The 21,033-nt window shown below is 51.8% G+C and overlaps 1 protein-coding gene and 1 long non-coding RNA gene across 6 annotated transcripts; one reads left to right on the forward strand and one right to left on the reverse strand.

The window, feature by feature from the left end:
• Positions 1 to 603: 603 nt before the first annotated feature.
• Positions 604 to 7,884, reverse strand: LOC132646446 (uncharacterized). Of its 2 annotated transcripts, XR_009584744.1 has the most exons (5): positions 7,811 to 7,884; positions 6,387 to 6,840; positions 3,623 to 3,742; positions 2,150 to 2,519; positions 604 to 1,064 (listed from the first exon to the last, which is right to left on the reverse strand). It is a non-coding gene; the product is annotated as an uncharacterized LOC132646446 (long non-coding RNA). The 2 variants fall into 2 exon arrangements; XR_009584743.1 differs by having other exon boundaries at positions 2,150 to 3,742.
• Positions 7,368 to 20,662, forward strand: Arhgef15 (Rho guanine nucleotide exchange factor 15). Of its 4 annotated transcripts, none has more exons than XM_021642491.2 (17): positions 7,368 to 7,482; positions 7,766 to 7,895; positions 9,232 to 9,887; positions 10,129 to 10,461; positions 10,677 to 10,731; positions 11,908 to 11,966; positions 12,045 to 12,256; positions 12,368 to 12,528; positions 12,660 to 12,812; positions 13,387 to 13,516; positions 16,228 to 16,302; positions 16,404 to 16,496; positions 16,581 to 16,741; positions 16,830 to 16,982; positions 17,325 to 17,407; positions 17,497 to 17,601; positions 18,963 to 20,662. In XM_021642491.2, exons 3-17 carry the CDS (start codon positions 9,281 to 9,283, stop codon positions 19,109 to 19,111), a joined length of 2,529 nt encoding a protein of 842 aa, XP_021498166.1. In that variant the 5' UTR covers positions 7,368 to 7,482; positions 7,766 to 7,895; positions 9,232 to 9,280; the 3' UTR covers positions 19,112 to 20,662. The 4 variants fall into 4 exon arrangements, with proteins under 4 accessions (XP_021498166.1, XP_060220972.1, XP_060220970.1 ...); XM_060364987.1 differs by having other exon boundaries at positions 7,382 to 7,482; positions 7,769 to 7,895; XM_060364989.1 differs by lacking the exon at positions 7,766 to 7,895.
• The last annotated feature ends 371 nt before the right edge of the window (positions 20,663 to 21,033 follow it).

The raw sequence follows: 21,033 nt of genomic DNA on the forward strand, positions 1-21,033 counted from the left end.
GGGCAAGTTACTTGTCTTTTCGGAAACCCCTTGTGAAATGGGAAAGACAGAATGGGACAAACTGCAGAGGAGAGGATGGGCGGGTGTTACATCTCAGTAATTTACTGGAAAGTCGGGAGTTGACCGAACTCTTCCCACTTCCTGGAGGTCCCTGCCCCTTCTTTTGGTGATGTCCCGGTCAGGATGTACCTTGAGTATCTTCTGATGGCTTTTCCAAGTCGTCCGTAGGCAGCCTCATCCTCCTTTGTTCAAACATACCTATCTTAGGACTACCTCAAAAACGTTCCCATTGTTTTCATTTTCCCGCACTAGTCTGTGCGCTGGAGGCCCTGGTGGTCAGATCTGGGTCAGACACTTTGTGTGAGACCGGCTTGCTGTGGATAGCCTACAGGGGCCGCACACTCAAATCCTCCTGCCTCAGCATGTGGAGTAGTGGAGATTTCAGGACAGCTGCCATGCTGGGTGGCAGGGTGACGCCACAGGTACACGCAGTTTTCCCTGTTATACCATCTTTCACTATCATCATATAATGCTATGAGTCATGAAACAACATAGAAACATTATTTTTGACTGAAGTCCAAACTTTATTCAGGTTTCTTCTGTTTTTACTTTGACTTCTTTTCTGTTCCAGGATCACATACAGAATACTGAATTACATTTAACTGTCACAGTTTCTCAAACTCTCCTTGTTTTTCTCTCCTTAAAAAATTTTTTTTAACTTATTGTTATTTACTTGTTTGTTTGTTTGTTTATAGATAGGGTCTTACTATGTAGCCCTGGCTGGCCCGTAGACCAGACTGGCCTCAAACTCAGAGTTCTTCCTTCTTCTGCCTCCCAATTGCTGGAATTAAAGGCAGCAGGTAAAAACATTGGCTGTTCTTCAAGAGGAGCCACTTTTGTCTTATTTTGGTTTGGTTTTTTGAGACAGGGTTTCTCTATGTAGCCTTGGCTGTCCTGGCACTCACTCTGTAGACCAGGCTGGCCTTGAACGCACAGAGATTTGCCTGCCTCCCTCAGTGTTGGGATTATAGGCGAGCACCATGGCACACAGCTAAAGACAAATCCTTTAAAAAAAAAACAAAACAAAACAAAATAAATACACAGAGTAAAATAAAAATAAAACAAAGGTAGAGAGAGCTGCTTCTCCCTGCCATGAAAATAGAACACATACATGAAAATTTTCTGTATGGAATATTTATCCCCACCAATAAATTTATTTACTTACTTATGCATTAATTTATATTACTGATATCCCTATGGACTCATAATATTTGTTTTACATTTTGAGTTAAGGCTCAACATATTTTATTTTATTGCTCAATCTATTTGTTATTGATTAATTTATATTTATTTTCAATATAGTTATATATTTATGTTATTGCTTAATTTGCTATTATTGTTTTTTGGAGCTTGTGTGTGTGTCAGTGCCTCACTTATTATTTATTATTTTTATTGTGTGTTGTTTTGAAACAGCCTCATGTAGCCAGGGCCGGTCCAGAACTTACAATTCTTTTGCCATCTGGGTGCTGGGATTACAAGCATAGGCTACCATGCTTCGCCTACACAGGCACCTTTGATTTAGAAATGTGTGCTTAATTTTCATTTATTATTATTGTTATCATCATTATCATTGATACAAAATCTGAATCGCTCTCACTGTTCTGGAACCTGCTATGTGGAGCAGGCTGGCCTTGAACTCACAGAGATCCACTTCTCTTGCCTCCTGATTGCTGGGATTAAAGGTGTGTACCACCATGCCCAACTTCATAACTTCTTTGGTTAGACAGACCCTTTCTTTTTGTTTGTCTGTTTTGAGATAGTATCCCTATGTAGCCAAGGCTATCCTTGAGCTGGAGATCCTCCTGCCTCAGCTTCTGCACTACCACCCTTATCTGAAAAGTCTGTGTATCAGTTAAATAATACCCCGTATATTGATGTGGCACAATTTGTCTATTATCTGTTTAAAAATGGAAAGATATCTCGGTTGCTTCCCGTTTTCCATGATTATGAATAAAACTACTGAGACACTGAGGTGTGGTTTTTGTGCTATGGTAGAACCCAGGGCCTCACACATGCACCATCCCTGGACCACCCCCAGGCCCTAGACACTGCTTTTCATATTGGTTGGGCTAGCTGGTCTTGAACTCACCGTGTAGACTAGGCTAGCTCCAGGCTCGCAGAGGTCCACCTGAGTGCTTGGGCTGAAAGGCTTGCTCCACACATGCAGCGCAGTGCGCCCGTGTGCTCGTGCCAGCGCAATTCTGAGGGGAACCTTCGTTCTGTGTAAGTGCTGGAAATGGAATGCAGGGCCTTGCACACTTCCGGCAAGCGCTCATCTGGTGAGCTACACCTTCAAGCTGTAGTTCTAGAATGTCCTTTAAGGCTCCATAATGGTCACAGAGCAGTAGCCTTACCGTGGGGACTTAGAAAAAATACCAATCCCAGTGTCAGTAGGAATTTTCTTCTTTGGAGAGGGACGCAGTGATTCCGAGGGGACAACCCCTGCTTCCTCCTTCCTCCTGGAAGATAAAGTAGAGAATGGCGGGGAGTGGAAGGCAGGACCCCACTGCAGCAGCTCCGGGATGACAGAGACCTTCTAGCCCATTGCAGAAGGAAGGGAAAAGTAGCTGACAGCATTCCCATCACTTGTACCATAGGTAATCTGGCCAGGTCACACCATGCTCAGCCTTGGAAGAGGCTGCTAGCTGGCATGGTGGTACCAGCTTTAATCTTAGCACTACAGAAGCCAAGGCGGGAATACCTGCTGTTCAAGGACGGCCGGGGCCACACAGTGAGACTGTCTCAGGTGTGTAGATCCCGGTGATATACCTGCCAAGAGTGTGCAAGGCACTGGACCCTGCCACTAGCACCACAAGAAATAGAAAGCCATTGCCAGAGGCGTGCTTTCAGCGCCGGTCTGGGCACTGGTTACTTTTCTCCTTGCTGCAACTGAATGAAAGGAGCAAATGAGAAAAGGTGCATTCAGCCTTGTGGCTCGAGAGCTAGGCTCCATGGCGACAAGCAAAGGTGGCCCCTGTTTCCAGTCAGGAGGCAGAGGCACAGGATGGTGATGGTGAACTGCTTTCTTCCTTAAAAGACTTTAGGCTAGAATCCAGCCCACAGGGTGACGCCATCTCTCACGGGTCCTCCAAAAAATCTAACCTCCCTGGGAAACATGCTCACACTACAACCTCAGGTGTGTTTCCTGGGTGACTCTAAATCTACTCAGGTTGACAATGAAGATTAATGACCACAAGTTCACACTCTTCAACCTGACACCCAAACACATGCCTTTTTTTTTTTTTTTTTTTTTTCTTTTTTTTTTTTGGACAGGGTCTCTCTACAGAGCCTTGGAATATTAGCATACTTTTTAATCTACTTTAATTCAGGTTTCTTATATCTCTACCTCTTTTTTCCTACCCAGTCCCTTCCAACACCCCAATACCAGGTAGGAGAGAAGGAAGGTTAGTGGGGACAGGGGCCAGAGTTCCCTTTGGCTACTTCCTGCTGTTTAGGGTCGCTGGGTTCCTTCGGGCAAGTCCAATCTTTGTTTCAGGAGATCTCCAACTTCTTGTATCAGCAGCAACCAGGAGCAGCAGGGGGATGGGGATGGGGGACACACCTGCCTTCTTTCTCAGAGGCCCCTCTCCAGAGTCCTCAGCTGGCAAAGAGCTCCTCTCAGAGCCCACACGAGGCACGGTCTGCTGCTGTGGACCATCTGAATCAGTCCCACACCCCACACCTGGGATTAAAACAAAAACATGTTTGTATAACATAACTGAGTTTTTAAAGACACCAGAACTTCCACACACTGGAACTTACAATGTAGACCAGGCTGGCCTCACAGAGATCAGCCTGCCTCTGGCTCCTGAGTGCTGGAACTAAAGGCATGCACCACCATGGCTGGCCAGATACATCACTTTTAAAGCATAACATTCCACCTCTGGTCTCTAGGCGTCATGTTGATCTTTTAAACATTTTAATACTGTTATTATTAATATTATTTCCGTGTGTGCATGTGTGTGAGCGTGTGTGTGTGTGAGTGAGCGTGTGCATGCGTGCGTGCATGTGTGTGTGCGCAGTGCAGTGCAGACACATGCCACCCACACCAAGCATGCGGAGGTCAGAGGGCAGCTTTGTACAGGTGTTTCTTTATGTGAGCTCCAGGAATCCAACCAAGGTCACCAGGCCTGTGCACCAGATGCTTTTACCTGCTGGAAGAACAACAATAGTGTAAGGGAGAAAAAAAGATTATTTTGGCCCATGGCTTAGGGATAGAGTCCGTCCTGGTGGAAAGATAAGATCAGATGCATGGCTCTAATTAGCCCAATAGAATGCATGTGTGTTTCATTCCCTCACATAATATAATTACATGTGCTGATTTGCAGACATAAAACTTCTACTCTGTAATTTTCAGATCAATTTGTCTTTATTAAATTTTTATTTTTATATTAATTACAGTTTATTCACTTTGTATGCCAGCTGTAGCCCCTTCTTCCCCCCCCCCCCCTTTTCTTTTTAAGATAGGGTCTCAAGCTGCATGGTGGTGGAGCACACCTTTAATTCCAGCACTTGGGAGACAGTGGCAGGCAGATCTCTGAATTTGAGGCCAGCCTGGTCTACAGAGTGAGTTCCAGGACATCTAGGGCTACACAGAGAAACCACGCCTCAACAACAACAAAACAAAACAAAAACCCAACAGGGTCTCACTGTGTAACCCTTGCTGTGCAGACCAGGCTGGCTTCAAACTCACAGAGATCAAATTGCCGCCTCCTAAGTCCTGGGTTAAAGGTATGCACCACCATGCCCAGCCTCATCTTTGTTGTTATTTATTTTTATATACTTCACGTGTATGAGCGCTTCACGTATGTATTTGCGCCGCATTCATGGCTAGTGGCTCTGGGGGGCCAAAGAGGTGTTGGATTTCCTAGACCTGGAGTTACAGGGAGTTTGTGAGCCATCGTATGGATGCTGGGAACTGAACCTGGATCCTCTGCAGCAGCAGCAAGTGCTCTTCCCCACTGAGCCATCTCTCCAGCCCGGTCGAGCTGTCTTGATTATTGTAAAGTTTCTCTACAGGACTGAGAAAGGCTGGAGAGAGAGCATAAGGGGCCGGTAGACACCGGTGAGAGAGCCGTGGTGCTCCTCAGAGGCTCCTCAGAGGCTCCTCAGAGGCATAGGGTTCCACAATTCTGCCTGGCTCATTTTGGCTGCCAGAAGGACTTCTGAAACACTGGGCTCCACCTGGTGGCAGTTCCGCAGCCTCAGCTTCCTGGTGCTGAGACCTTTAAAACGCTACTTGTGTAAGCAACAAAACAAAACCACCCCCAAATAAACACACAAACAAATGACAACAACAACAACAGAAAAAAAAACCCTAACATTTAAGTCTACATAAGTGTCTATTTTTCTTGCTGGAGTCTCCAAAACTCTTAGGGGAAAATATTTCTTCTCCTTAAATGCCTCAAATGGGACCTAGAGATGGGGGCTGGCTGGGCGCTTGGCTCTAGGGTGGGGTGTGATGGGAAACTAATGTAAACAATTCAGATTATAGATACTCTGTGAAGAACAAGGATAAGAGAAAGAGTATGCAGTGGGAAGAGACAGGTGGTCTTGGTGTAGGTCATCAAATGGTAAGCAGCTGCCAGCAGAGGGGTGAGGGTCTGTAGTGGTTACCGCTACATTTGGGAGGCTGGGATAGAAGGATTGCGTGAGCCCAGGAGTTCAGGACTGGACTGGACAACCTAAAGAGAACCTTCTCTCAAAAAACAAAGCGTACACCTTTAATCCTGACACTCAGGAGGCAGAGGCAGGTGGATCTCTGAGTTCGAGGCCAGCCTGGTCTACAGGGTGAGTTCCAGGACAGCCAGGACTACACAGGAAACCCTGTCTGGAAAAACCAAACAACAACTGAGCTTCTGTTGAGCACCTGTTGCATGCCTGATCCTGTTTCAGAACTTTTGGAATACATTACATTATTAAATAAAACAGATAAAGGCCCGTCTTCAGGGTTACTTTCTAATATAAAGAGAAAATTACTACAAATATAACATAGGATATTGTTAGGGGCTGCATGGGATGGTTCAGGTATGCTTAGGAAGAATGGAATGCTGGGCTGAGGGGTAAAGTGCTCACCCCTGAGCTTAGATGAGCATGAATGCTAGGTAATCCCACTGTCATGTGGCTCTCGGGCTAACCGGCTAGCCGCGCTGGTTACATTGGCAAGCTTTGGCTTCAAGTGAGAGACCTTGTTTTAATATATGTAAAGGTGAAGAACAATCAAGGAAGACAGCCCATGTCAACCTCTGGCTTTTGCACACATGTGCACACACATGCATGTGAACCCGTGCAGACTCACACATGTGCAAACACACAAAAACACTCACACACAAAAGAAGTCTGGGATAGCGGATCGCAACTTATTTCTTTTTCTTCCTTTTTGAGGCAGGGTTTCTCTGTGTAGCCCTGGCTGTCGTAGGCTCACTTTGTAGACCAGGCTGGCCTTGAGCTCACAGAGACCCATCTGCCTCTGCCTCCCAGAGTGCTGGGATCACAGGCGTGTGCCACTGCACCCAGCTAGATTCCGCTTTCTTCTTTCTTTCTTTCTTTCTTTCTTTCTTTCTTTCTTTCTTTCTTTCTTTCTTGCTTTCTTTCTTTCTTTCTTTCTGAGACAAGGCTCCACCAGGTAGCCCAGTGGATTGAAATTTTAAAGCAGCCAGGATAGAGCTCTTTGAGAGGGTTTCTTCAGACTGCCTGGGAAGGTGAAGGAATGCTCCACGGAGATTTACTGGGAAGATTTCCAGGCATCAGGACTCCAAAGATCCAAAGGCAGGAGCAGGCCTGAAGGGAGAAGCCGGGGAATAGATTGTTCAGTCCCCTAGAAAGACTTTAGGCTTTTGATGCGAAGCAAAAGGGGGTTGGGAATGACCTTCCATGCTAGCATGCTGGGTTTTCCTCCCAGTATCTGGCCTGCAGAATGACGTCTGACAGGGACCTGCCCCTGCAGCTCCCACCAGTCTCCCTCTCAGGCCGCGATGTGGCTCACGCCACCACATTCAGTCATTCTTACCACACACTCCCAGCCCTGGGAACTCAGTTTCCCAATCAGAGAGCTAATTAAAGGTGTCTGGTGGCAGGCAGACTCCACAACCCATGCCCCCTTCTCTCCAGGCTTTGACTTCTGGGACAATCACTTCGGGAGAGAGCTATCCAGTCAGAGCTGGGACCCAGAGAAACTGGGAAGGCAGGGTAGTAGGAAGATCCCCTTCCCCACCTCCCTCCACACCCCCACCCCTGGCCTGACACAATGGCTGGGTGGGGCGGAGGAACTGGCTTCCTCTGCGGAGATGGAAATCTGGGCCCTCAGTTCCCGCCCCAGAGAATCACGAACAGTTATTTGGAGTTGGAGGAGTCGGGCAGCATCTAGTTGTCCAAGGGGACAAGAAGATAGGCTGAAAGCAGAAACTATCCCAAACCATAAAGGTACCTCCCTGGTGGGGGGAGGGGAGGCGGGGGTAGGGAAGGGAGTGCAGTGGGGAGGGGAGAGAAGAGAGGGTCCCCCCTCCCCCCGTAGTAAGTGTGGCTGGCTCACACCAAGGCAATAGTTGGAAATTGGAGTGACAGACAGTTGCACAAGCGATAGGGATGACGGCCAGACATCCCTAAGCTAAGAGCGAGGCTTGAGGATGGCTGTGCTGTACTGTGCTGCCAGCCCGGCTTGCCAGGGAGCGTGCCATCCTCACCCCAGCCCTGTCACGCCACACAGCAGCACAGGTGAAGGCGCACACGCAGAGCGGCCTGCTCTCCATACCTGAGCCCCAGCCTTCTCTAACTCCAACACCCTGGACGACGGATCCCTCACATCCTCTAGGCCCGGCCTGCGCATGTTTAGCGTGGTGAGGTTGGGGGGGGTGTCCGGTTGGGAGGAGGATAGGATTCCTGTTTCCTGCCCCTACTCACTCAGCCCTAGGAGGTGACTGGGAGTGGAGGAACTGAGGGGTAAGTGCTTGGGGCCCCCTCGACGGTCGAGGGCCCCCCATAAAACACCTGAGTCTGGAGTGGGGAAGGAAAGAAGCGCAGATGGCTGGGATGGGGCAGGGTGGGTTCCCTGAAGGGCAGACGCTGGGGAACAGGCTTGGGTAACCTCACTGAGGGGTCGGCTTCCTGGCAGTGTGTAGGGGCCACTGAGTGAGCTGCAATCCAAGGGGTCTCCGACACCCCTCTTTTCTCAAGACCCTAACTTGGGAGCTGGAAGGCTCTGACTTCCGACTGCTATTGGGAATTTAGGGGCCCGCTAGTGTCCCAGCTCTGGTCCCCATACCCTTGTCCTCGAGAGGAAGAGAAACACAGGACCCAGTGGCCCAGTGCCATTGGTTCTCTGCTTCAGCCCGGGCTGGTGGCCACCTCCCTGGCATCCAGACCGGGCCCAGGGTCCCTCTGGAGCCTCTCTCTGTGACCAGAGCCAGGTGTGGCAGGAATAAGAGGATGGGGAGCAGAAGAAACCAGGCTGGGGGACTCCTGGTCTCCTGGGGTCACAGGCTCCAGGAATCTTCACGGCAGGAAAAGGAGACTAAAAATAATCCGGAAAGGGAGAGTCCGGAGAGAGGAACTGGGAAATGGGAGGGGGAGGAGGGGCAGGCAGAGGAGGGAAACTGTGATGCATCCCTCAGCCCCGGACCTCGGAACACTGTGCTCACACCACACACCAGCCTCAGCTCACCCCACTCTTCCACAGCACACTTCAGCACCCTCCCAAGCCCCACCTGTCCAGCACTAGATAACACGCATTCGGACTCACACAAATGCCTGCACAGTGATTACACGTGCAAGCTGAGTCGCCCTGGCTGCCTCTCGCTGATTCTGTCACCCCTGCCTCCCCTGCCTCCCCAACTGCTTGTCTTTAGCCTACTGTGTTCTTTGGCCTGACTGTGGCAGCCAATGTCAAAGGATGGAGAAGCTGGGCATTGCAGAGTGTAATCCCGGCTCTCCGGAGGCTGAGGCAGGAGGATCAGAAGTTTGAGGCCGGTCTGGGACGCCTAATGAGAGACCGTGTTTTAAAAAAGGAAAGCTGCTCAGGAGGGTCCAGGGGTAGAATGAGGAGGGGGGAGGGGTGCAGAAAGGGAGGTAGCGAGCGTACCAGCCTTCAATCACCCAGATACATGACTCCAGATGGCCTCAGTCCACCCACCAGGGGAGACCCTGAGGGCCACTTTCTCCCTCTGCCCTCCTCAGGGGATGACTTCCTCAGAACACCTCACTCCTTGGAAACACTCGGAAGACGATGTCAGCCCAGTCTCTTCCTGCAGCGACGCCCCCTACCCTGAAGCCCCCTCGGATCATCCGCCCCCGGCCCCCTTCTCGCCATAGGGCTCCACACTCTCCGGGGCCTCCCCACAATGGCTCCTCTCCGAAAGCGCTTCCCCACGTTTCCAACGACTCCTCCGCGCCCATGTGCGCCTCCATCTTCTGGGAGCCCCCCACGGCCTCCCTGAAGCCCCCTGCCCTTCTGCCCCCCTCAGTCTCGAGAGCCAGCCTGGACTCTCAGACATCCCCCGACTCACCTTCCAGCACACCCAGCCCCAGCCCAGTGTCCAGGCGCTCCGCGTCCCCAGAACCAGCTCCCTGCTCCCCGACGCCCCCACCCAAGCCCTCGGGGTCTCCCGGAACACCTCTGCCCTCGCCCCCCATGCCTCTCCAGGATGGCTCTGCCTCAGCCCCTGGCACGGTTCGCAGACTGGCCGGCAAGTTTGAATGGGTCCCTGAAGGCAAGGCCCAGTCCTCAGACTCTCTGGAGCGCTGCTCCCAGGGGAGCACGGATGTGAACGGAGAGAGAGAGGCTCCCCAGGCCGTCCTTTCCGGGACTGGGTCACAGGAGAACGGCAGTCCCGGTAAGCAGAGTGGCCGGGACTGTGGCCTCAACACAGCTCTTTGTTGTGAAGATTGCAGACGTCGAAGGGCTGGCATTTCCAGGGTACAAGAGTAGAGTTTGTGTTTGTGGGGTCTGTTTTCTGTGTCTCTCAGAGTTTTTGGGCTGTCGGGGTGGAGGAGACCTGTAGGTACCAGATGTGGGGAAGATGGGACGGGCCAGGTCCCGAGGACCTCCTCCTAAGGCAACCGCTTCCGCCGCAGATGCTGCCCTGGCCTGCCCTGCAAGCTGCCCCTGTGTCTGCCATGTAGCAAAGCCCGGGCTGGAGCTCCGATGGGTGCCTGTGGGGGGTCCTGATGACATCCTCAGGGTCCCGTGCCGGGCATCGCCTCTTCGGGCCTCCCGCTCCCGCATCAACCCTTCGGTCATCAGCCCTCCTCCCGTGGTCCTCACTTCCTACCGCTCCACGGCGGAGCGCAAACTCCTACCTCCCCTAAAGCCCCCCAAGCCAGCTCGAGTGAGACAGGATACCAGCCCCTCTGGGGAGCCTCCACTGCTCGACCTGGAACTGCCTCCGGAAGATGGAGTCCAAGCAGGTACAAGGCCTGGGGGCTAAGGACATGGAGGGGTGCAAGAGGTGATCTCTGGGCTTTGAGGGCACGGGGTGGGGCCTGAGAGGCCAGCTCAAGCCGATCCTGCCCTGGTCGTCTCGTTTTTCTCCCGGAGAGGGAAGTGGTAGTCTTGGTGCCAGTCTTCCTGGGGGCTGGGGCTCCTGGGGGTTAGTTCTGCTCACGCTGGGTTCTCTCTCCAGGGCACAGACATAAAGACGCACCCCAAAATGCTCCTCCTGCAGCCTTGGAGAAAAGGTACCGGACTCCATCTCTGCTCTCCCTTCTCTCCTCAGCTCACCATGCTCTGACCTAAAGGCAGATAACCTTCGGGGCCCAGTGAATTCCACCTTCTTCAGCTGTGGGGTGGGAGGGGAGCCAGGGCTCCACAGACAGAGAACCCAGCTTTCTGATCCGACCTCTGTTCCTTATTAGTTATGCAACCTTACATACATCTCCCCGGGTCTCAGAGCCTTTCTCTGAGAAGTAGGGATAAAGCCTGCCATGTTCCATCGGGTTAGTGAGGCAAGTGCTGCAGGAACCCTGGCCTCAAGCTGGGCGTAGTGGCTCTAATCCCAGCACTCAGCACGTTGACGAAGGAAAATCAGGAGTCGAGGCCAGCCTAGAATATGTCTCACAGTTCATTTTCAAAACAACAAACCATTGTGAGCTTAAGTTAAAACAATTTTTAAGATTCATTTTTTATTTTTCATTGATTGATTGATTGGTTTTTCCAGACAAGGTTTCCCTGTGTGACAATCCTGGAAGTTCTTTTTGGACCAGGCTGGCCTCAAACTCACACAGGTCCTCCCCACTCTGCCCCCTAGTGCTGGGATTAAAGGCATGTGACACCATGCCCTACTAAAATTTATTTTTTATTATGTGTGGGTGTGCATACCCCCACCACCACACACACACCCCATAGGTTGAGTTACAGGCAGTTGAACTCTGGTCCGCTGCAAGAGTCATGTACGCTTGGGAGCACTGAGCCTGTTTTCAAGCCCTCTGTTAAAACGATTGTTGGCAAAAGCATTTGGCAACCATGGCTGTCTGTTATGCTTCCCAGGCTTGCTAATCATCTTAGATTTTTTTTAAATTTTAATCAGAAGTAGTAATCTAGGTGTGTCCATTTGTTTAGACAATATTTACTGCAGCAGCTTTTAGCTTCCGTGAATGTCTGGCAGCCAGGAGAGGGGAGATGGGGAGCCACAGGTGTGAGGTTTGACCACTTGGCGTTCCACCCATGCTGCAGTGACAAAGGGCTGGAAAGTATCTAGCGCTCACCAGCTGATACAGCAGGAATGCTCGGGGCCTGGTTTGCCAAGGGCCTCGCCTCCAACAGGAACCTCTGCAGTTTGACCTGCGGGGCTGTCGGGGTGCCCCAGAGTGGCACCTGGGGGAAGTGGCACCTCACTCGGCTTCCTCTCTCCACAGTGCCGGGGAAGGGCTGGAGGCGCTGAAGGAGCAGCAGTGGGAGCTGCCACTGCAGGATGGTAGGTCTCCACGGAGACAGGCAGGAGGGAGGCAGCTGTGGCCCTGGCCTTCCCTGATGCTCTCTGTCTGCCTTCCAGAACCTTTATACCAGACCTACCGCGCGGCTGTGCTGTCCGAGGAGCTGTGGGGTGTGGGTGAGGACGGGGGTCCCTCTCCCGCTAACCCCGGAGAAGCTCCCGCCTTCTCCAGGCTCCCTGGACCTCGAAACACCCTGTGGCAGGAGCTCCCGGCCGTGCGAGCCAGTGGGCTGTTAGAGAGCTTAAGCCCCCAGGAGAGGCGCCTGCAGGAGGTGGGTCCCCTGGGTGAACCGAGAAGGCTGGAGTGGGGCGAGGGGAAGGCACAGAGCGAGTGCTGGGCTGGCTGTGAGGCCTGTCTTCCTTGACCCTGCTCTCCTGTCTAGAGCCTGTTCGAGGTGGTGACTTCAGAGGCCTCCTACCTGCGCTCCCTCAGGCTGCTGACCGACACCTTCGTCCTGAGCCAGGCTCTCCGGGACACACTCACTCCTCGAGACCACCACACGCTTTTCTCCAATGTGCAGCGAGTCCAGGGTGTCAGTGAGCGGTCAGTGGGACCCATCTTCCTAGGAACCTGCTGCACTCCCCACCTAGCTAGTTCCCTCTTCCATGGACCCAGGTAGTTTCCAGCACTCCCCTGGCAACCCAGACTTTGAGCTGCTACCTCTCTGCTTTCAGGTTTCTGGGAACATTACTGTCTCGCGTCCGCTCTTCCCCGCACATCACTGACCTGTGTGACGTGGTACACACGCATGCGGTCGGGCCTTTCTCAGTGTATGTGGATTATGTCCGGAACCAGCAGTATCAGGAGGAGACCTACAGCCGCCTTATGTGAGCACAGTGGTTTTCTCCTTTCTCCCTGGGGATGTGTTCCAAGACCACCAGTGGATGGTACTGGGTCTTATGTGTACATATTTGTGAAAATAATTTGTAAATTTGGCCCAGGAATAGGTTAAAAATGACTAGTAAAAAAGTAGAAAAAATTAGAGTAATATAATGTGGTAAATGGTCAGCATCACTGCTGTGCACCTTCTGGACATTGGTGAGTAAAGTAAGAATTGCCTGGGCACAGTCCGTGATACCACACAGTCAGGGTGATAGACAGGCCATCTCCGAGTGGGTAGTGAAGACACAGGAACACACCGGGCACAGGGACTGATTATTGGTGTCCCAGAAGAGATAGGGTGGGGCATGGCGAGATCTTATCGTAGCTGGTCAGAAAAGCACTTGAGGTGTGTGAGTTGTTTCTTTCTGGAACGTTCCATCTGGAGGTGTCAGATAGCTGAAATTCTGATAATACGGATATGGGGCTTCTGTGCCCAGAGCTGGAGGGAGGCCAGAGCTGGCCGGGGGGGCTCAGGACCCCGTGTCAGGAAGTCCGCAGGCATCTGGGCTTTCCCTGCAGGGATACGAACGTGCGCTTCTCTGCGGAGCTGCGGAGGCTGCAGAGCCTCCCCAAGTGTGAGCGGCTCCCGCTGCCGTCCTTCCTGCTGCTGCCCTTCCAGCGCATCACCCGGCTCCGGATGCTGCTACAGGTACGGGATGCCGCTCAGTCCCACCAACCCTGCCGAGGAGAGGCGGAGTCGCTCTCCAAGGCCTCTCGTCTAGTTACCGTCATTTCCTATCCCACGTGACCCCAGGGCAGCATCTTCTAAACCCCTCAGAGGCAGACTGGTTTAGAGGAAGAGCCTTCTAGACCTCCTTCCACTCAGCCCCCAGCAAGCTGAGAGCTCCAAAGGGACAAACAGCGGTTTGGGGAGGAATGAAAGTACAAACCTAAGATAGATATTCCAGTGTTTGCGGACTCCAGAGGGCCACGGGAAATACACAGATTTATAGTGTATCTATAGAATTCTAGTGTTAGAATCTTTTTAAAAAATAATTTATGACTGTCTCTGACATGAACTCAATGGCTGGCTCTTTGACCTCTCTCCCTCCCCCCCCAAGGGAGGAGCAGCCTTACCAGGCCACAGAGAAGGACATTGTAGCCAGTCCTGAAGAGACCTGATAGGCTAAGGTCAGATGGAAGGGGAGGAGGACCTCCCCTCTCAGTGGACTTAGAGAGGGGCAGGGAGGAGATGAGGGAGGGAGGGTGGGATTGGGAGGGATTGAGGTGAGGGCGGGGGCTACAGCTGGGATACAAAATAAAAATTTAATTAAAAAATAATTCATAATTTAATTATATTTGCATTAAAGTAGAAGTGACAGATCCTTGGGAATTGGTATTGCAGACGGTTGGGAGACACCATGTGGGTGCTAGGAATTGAACCCAGGTCCTTTGGGAGAGCAGACAGTGCTCTTAACTGCTGAGCCATCTCTCCAGCCCTAGTATTGGAATCTTAATGGGAAGAATCTCCAACTAGATGCTGCTGCTATTGTTTTATTTTTTCCTTCTTTTATTTTTTATTTTTTTAATCTGGGTTTGATGGTGGTTTAGAACTCACTTCAAAGCTCAGGCCAGCCTTAAACTTGCAGTCTTCTGCCTCGGCTTCTTGAGTGTTGAGATGGTGGGTGTGTACAGATCATTTTCTTATATCTATTTATTTAGAGACAGGGTTTCTCTGTGTAGCGTTGGCTGTCTTGGACTCGCTTTGTACACCAGGCTGGCCTTGAACTCACGGAGATCCGCCTGCCTCTGCCCCCCGAGTGCTGGGACCACAGAGGTTCTGCTGTTGTTTTTAGTTTTTAAATTTAGTCCTCCTTGTGTGTCAGAGTACCAAGCATCATGCTGGACAAGTGCTCTACCACCAAGTGTCCAGCCCGGCTTCCCTTTTTATTCAGCTTTGTCTGGCCTCCTCGAAGCCCAGTTCTAAATGTTCTGTGGTTGTATAACCCCAGTGACAAGTGTGCAAGGGCATTTTACACAACTTTATAAAGGAGGAGGTTGAGGTGCGGTTTGAATAACTTGGCCTAGGTCATGCAAAATAATGTGTGGAGCCAGGTGTGGTGGTGTAAAAAGGACTTTTATTCGCCTGTTGTAGTTGTTGTCTGGGGGGCTTCCCGCCTCGTCTGCTGACGTAGGCCTAGTCCTGGGAGCGTCTAGCCTCTGCAATCCAATCTAGGCCTAGAATGTGTCCAGCTTCTGAGACTCACTGCTGAATAAGCTCACCTTTTCTTGTTCTTACCAAGCTCTGGGCTGGCTGGTTCAAATCAGCCGTTCTGACTCAAACTCCTCTCCCAGCTGACTTATTCAATCTGGCTTTTCTTTCGGCCTCCGAGTTGCTCTGCTTGGCCCCAAACTAACCGTAGCAATCTGGTCTGATCTCCTGGCTTCTTCTCATTCTCAGGCTCATTCTGTCTTCATCTGTGTTCATTCTCTGCAACCTGCTTCTCTATTCCTGTCCCTGCAAAACTCTTTTCTCTCTCTCATTGTCCCTTAAGTAGCTTCCCTTCCCTCTCTCTTCTCCTGAGAGTTGGGCGTTTCCTATTCTGTCGAGTCTTTCCCTGACTCATCACTGTTCTGTCACTCAGTTAGGCATCACTTTCATACACAGGTGCTTCCTTCTACAAACTAACTATACCTTCATTGTTTGCATGTGTACCACCATGCCTGGCCCTAAGCTCTTCTTTACCTGAAACTTGCTCTATGCCAGGCTATCCTTGAACTTGGATCTGCTGGCCTCTCCCTCCTGGATTAAAGGCATGTCTATATTTCAGCCATATCACACAGACCTAGAAGGTCTTTGGATGTGGTCTTTTGCCAGAGCAGCCATGTTCTGAATTAAGATTCCTCTACATTGGTAGTCTGTGTCTGTACTCCCAGCATTCCGGAGGCAGGGCAGAAGAATTCAGAGTTCAAGGCCAACAGGACTGCTTAGCAAAAAAAAAAAACAAACAAACAAAAAAAAAAAAACGCTCTCAGAAAAACATACGTGCTAAAAAGAAAATAAATAGAAATCCAGGCGTTTCTAACTGCCCTGCTGTATTGTTAGGCTAGTAATTATTTGTGTTGTTTTTTAAGACCCCTCCCAGCATTAATGGTGCGCCAAGGACTATGCTAAGTTTTCTTTATATCACCTCCTAACACCCTCACAGGCTAAGTAGATGTCCACTCCACCTTATAAACGGGGAAACTGAGGCTCTGAGCAGTAACATGACCTGCACAGGCTCTGGCAGCTGTTAAGTGCTAGGTCTCGTGGCCTCGCTGGGGGTTATCTGTATGGCCCCGTGAACCATAACCGGGTCCACAGCACCTCAGAATCTCAGGGGCACGGAGGACCCAGTCACCCTTCCTCTTTGTCTCCAGAATATCCTAAGCCAGACAGAGGAGGGGTCCAGTCGGCAGGAGAACGCCCAGAAGGCCCTGAGCGCTGTGAGCAAGGTGGGCGGAGGGACTCTGAGGCGGGAAGAGGCGCGGGGTGCGAGTGGGCGCCGGGAGGGAGCAGGTGGCGCCGGGATGGCTGAGCCCACCTTCCTCACCAGATCATCGAGCGCTGCAGTGCTGAGGTGGGGCGCATGAAGCAGACCGAGGAGCTGATCCGGCTCACCCAGAGGCTGCGCTTCCACAAAGTCAAGGTTAGCCCTGCCCAGCCTCTCCACCCAGCCTCTCCTCACCGTGCTGCGTGCTGCGAAGCCAGACCCTTCTCTTTTCCCTCCCAGGCGCTACCCCTGGTCTCCTGGTCAAGGCGCCTGGAATTGCAGGGGGAGCTGACAGAGCTGGGGTGTCGCCGGGGCGGTGTGCTCTTCACCTCCCGCCCCCGCTTCACCCCCCTCTGCCTGCTGCTCTTCAGTGACCTGCTGCTTATCACTCAGCCCAAGAGGTGGGTCCTCCGTGGGAGGGGAGGGACCCTGGCCTGGGGTGGGGAAGAGGCATCCAGCTCTCCTCTGACTGCCCTCTTCCTTGGGCAGTGGGCAGCGGCTGCAGGTTCTGGACTATGCCCATCGCTCCCTGGTGCAGGCCCAGCAGGTTCCGGACCCATCTGGACCTCCTACATTCCGCCTCTCGCTTCTCAGCAACCACCAGGGCCGCCCCACCCACAGGCTACTCCAGGCAGCCTCGCTGTGAGTTGCGGCTCTAGAAAACACTCTTGGGAGCTGGCGATGTGGCTCAGTGGTAGAGGGCGTGCGCAGAAAGCGTGAGACCCCCGAGTTCAGTCCCCAGCACTGCTGGGCGTAGAGGCATACCTCTGTTATCCGAGCACTGGGGACACTGGGATGGGAAGGGGGACCATGAATTTGAGCCGGGCAGCCTTGTCAAAGCGTGCAAACAAGGGAGCCATCCTTAGGACGCTCACCTGACCTCTCACGCTGTATTTTCTATTGCTGTTCTCTCTCCTCTGATGCCCTGCTTCATCCCTGGGGACTAGCTCGTGAGCCAACCATGAATCCTCTGTTCACCTCCAGGTCAGACATGCAGCGCTGGCTGGGGGCCTTTCCCACCCCAGGTCCCCTTCCCTGTTCCCCAGACACCATCTACGAGGACTGTGGTAAGCATCTGTGGGAGGCTCAAGGGGAAGATGGGATGGCAGCTGAAAAGAGAGAGGGTCCAACTGAGATGTTACCCATGCTTCCCCAGAGTGTTCCCAGGAGCTATGTTCAGAGCCGTCTACACCTTCCAAGACCGAGGGGCAAAGTCTGGAGTCCAAGGGCCCCCGCAAGCATCCGCACAAGAACCCTGAAGGTGAGCGAGCCTCTCTGTTAGCCATTCAGCAGATACTTATTGACCAGCATGAGCCAAGCACTTAACGTCTCAGGCTCTGCTGGAGTGTGGTTGGTTTCCTGGCAGTGCTGGCCTCAAGCCCTTGCCTTACACATGACAGGCAAGTGCTGCACGTAGGAGCCACACCCTGGCCCGGGAATCCATTTTCTAACACAGGAAGCAGACAATAAAGGATAAATGAGCCAGGCTGATGCTGATCTCGGATTCTACCACTTGGGAGGCACAGGCAATCAGACCTTTGTGAGTTCAAGGCCAGTCTGGTCTACACAGTGAGTTTTAAGCCAGCCAGGGCTACATAGTGAAACCCTTTCTCCCTTCTTTTTTTGGTTGTTTGTTTTGTTTCTCAAGGTAGGGTTTCTCTGTGTAGCTCTGGTTGTCCTGGAACTTGATCTGTAGACCAAGCTAAGCTTGAACCCAGAGATCTGCCTGGCTGATTCCATTAGTGGCCAAATTCATAGTTTCAGCACCGGTTGAGGCAGGAGGGTTGCTGTTTGATTGGGTTACATAGTGAATTCCGAACTGGCCAGAACTAGGTAGCAAGACACTGTCTCAAACAAAACAAGTCCACATTGGATAAAAAAGTATAATTTATACATGGTATGTTGGAAGGGGGTGTGAGTGCAATGAAAAAAACAAAACAAAACAGAGAAGAGTAAGGCAGGTGGGAGTTCCAGGGTTTGGTAGGATCTGAAATAGTCAGGATAGACCTCATTAGTCAGGGCAAAGGCCTAGTGCAGGGAAGGAGCGGTAAGGAGGCCAGTGTGCCTGGACTGATCCAGAGAAGGGGATGGGGCCAGCCAGGTCACAGAGGTAACAGATCTTAGGGCCCCTGCAACAATTCTCTTTTCAGATCTATTTTCTTATTTACTTTTTAAAGATCTACCATTCTTCTTATTTTGCGCGTATGAGTGTATCTTGCCAGCATGTGTGGCTGTGCACCATGTGTGTGCCTGGTGCCTGCTGAGGTCAGAAGAGGGCACTGGATCCCTTGGGACTAGAGTTACAGATGGCTGTAGGTAACCGTGTGGGTGATGGGACTTGAACCTGGGTCCATTTGGAAGGATGTCAACTTCTCTTAACCACTGAGCCAGCTCTCAAGCTCCACAGTTCTGCTCGAAAAACCTGAGCAGTCATTGCAGGGGCCAATACAGAATTGACACGCCCCTCCCAGAGGCTGATGCCCCTCCCAGGAACAGCATGTGTGCTCTGGGCTTCGCCTCTCCCAGGTCCATGTCCTGAGACCTGCGTGTCCCCTACCACCCAGCCCTGACTACCCGCCTCTGTCCTCTGTCCCTACTCCACAAAAGCCTTTTTCCCCCCAGGTTGGCTTAAGGGGCTTCCTGGAGCCTTCCCTGCCCAACTGGTGTGTGAAGTCACAGGAGAACATGAAAGGAGAAAGCATCTTCGCCAGCATCAGAAGCTCCTCGAGGCTGTGGGATCCTCAGGCACTGCTGATACCCCTCAGCCCTAATGCAGGCCTGGGAGGGGCACAGATTGGGACGCTGGCAGCAGCAAGGGAAAGCAAAGTCTGCCCATCCATCTGCCGGTCTGTCCATCTGTCTGTCCATCCATCCATCCACCTACCTGCTCGCTTCAGTGGAAACACTACCTCTAGGGGCAACCAGTAGGGATAGAGCTTCCGGACAGAGAGGCTCATGAAACAAGGCTATCTGAGCCACGACAGGAAAGAAAGAATGAGGATGGCCTGACTGTGTTGCCAAAGGAGACAGAGGCTAAGTACAGAGTGGCCACGGCTGAGGCCCTGGCCATTGAGCATCACTGAAGTTCACAACCAAGGAAGATGAAGCCGGGCAATACGTTGAGAAGTGGCATCATTGGAGAGGTCCTGTGGCCAACGGGATGGACAGGGACCCATCCAGCCAAAGAAGATGGGGATTTGGGCCCAGGAGACCAGTAGTCACCCGACTTGGTTTCACAGAAGCCACTGATCCTAGTCTTTGAGTACAGGAAGTACCAAATCAATCTGATGCTTCTGTTTCTGGGCCATTTCCTATGTCTTTTCAGAGCGCTTTCTTCTAGAAGAGTCCAGAGTGCGTCTCGGAGGACGTGTGTATGTGTATATAGGAAGGCAACAGCGCTGAATGTGGCGTGTGTGCGCGTGTGTGCGCGCGTGTGCGTGCGTGCGTGCGTGCGTGTGTGTGTGTGTACGCGTGCGCGCGTGCGTGTGTGTGTGTGTACGCGTGCGCGCGTGCATGCGTGCGTGCGTGCGCGCAAGAGGGAAAGAGCGCTGCTCCTGTCGGTGACTGAAAACTTAATTTCTTTTTTCATCTCATATTTTTCTCCCAAGAAGACATTTGTCCTGTGTTCTACAAGAGTACAGAGTGTAGCTTGCCTGGAGGTTAGGGCTGTGAATGGAGGCTGTGAGTTCCGGATGTCTTGTCTCTCTCTGGGTTCCATGACAGTTGAAGGGTGATGTTATGAAGCAGCCAGTGGCCTGGCAAGGGAGGCACTGAGCACCTGGGATGCAAGCTTCTGTGCCACCTGTGGACATGCTCCTGTCCCAAGGGTTGACCTTTGTTTATCACGTGTGCTCTGCATTATCTCCCAGCTTGAATTGTCATCATGGCGTCAGCCAGCCTCAGCCTCAGGCTGCAGAACAAGCTGACCCCAGGCCAGCCAGGACTACCCTGGGCTTCTGTCCTCTCAGAAATGGAAGGCCAAACTCAGGAGGGAGCTGGTGAGGTTGCCTGGCCTCAACCACAGCTTCTGCCGAGGAGAACCTGTCTCCTGCATGATGCTGGAGAGTTGAGGGTGAAGACAGCAGAACAGACAATTGCTGGGGTGGTGGCTCAGGCCTGGGAAAAGGCTTAGTCTTCACAACTGTGCAATACTGCCCTCTCATCCATGTCAACCTGCCCAGACAAACTGCCAGGATGACTATGGGAGTCATAGTCATAGACAATGGGGTCAGAAGGCAGAGGGGCACTTGGCATGTCCACAGCTTCCCTCAGCTAAGTGCCAGCCACATGGGGAACCCTCAATAAATGTTGGTGGAATCATACTGAGGCTCTTGAGGGCTTGAAAGAACAGTGGTCTAAAAATATGGTTTAATAAGGGGGAATTGTAAAAAAAAAATGCATTTTAGAAAAGAAACACACACACACTTGAACTGCTCAATTTCCTTAAAACCACTGAGCAAGAAAAGCAACACTGAAGTTCCACGTCGATTCTGCGCAGCTTCTACTCAGATTTGAGACCAAGAGCAAAAGAGTCTCTCCCTCTATGTCGGGTAAAGTAAATGACCTCGATTGTACCTGGAGTGGCCTTTTAAATATCTTCTTTAGCAGAGGGCAGGTTTGGTGCCTTTATGCCTGTCATTGGTGTTGCTATTTCCTGGGTCTGGGGAAGAGCCCTCTTACTCATCTTCTTCAC

Source organism: Meriones unguiculatus, chromosome 11 (genome assembly GCF_030254825.1).
Source record: "Meriones unguiculatus strain TT.TT164.6M chromosome 11, Bangor_MerUng_6.1, whole genome shotgun sequence".
NCBI classification, from domain to species: domain Eukaryota; kingdom Metazoa; phylum Chordata; class Mammalia; order Rodentia; family Muridae; genus Meriones; species Meriones unguiculatus.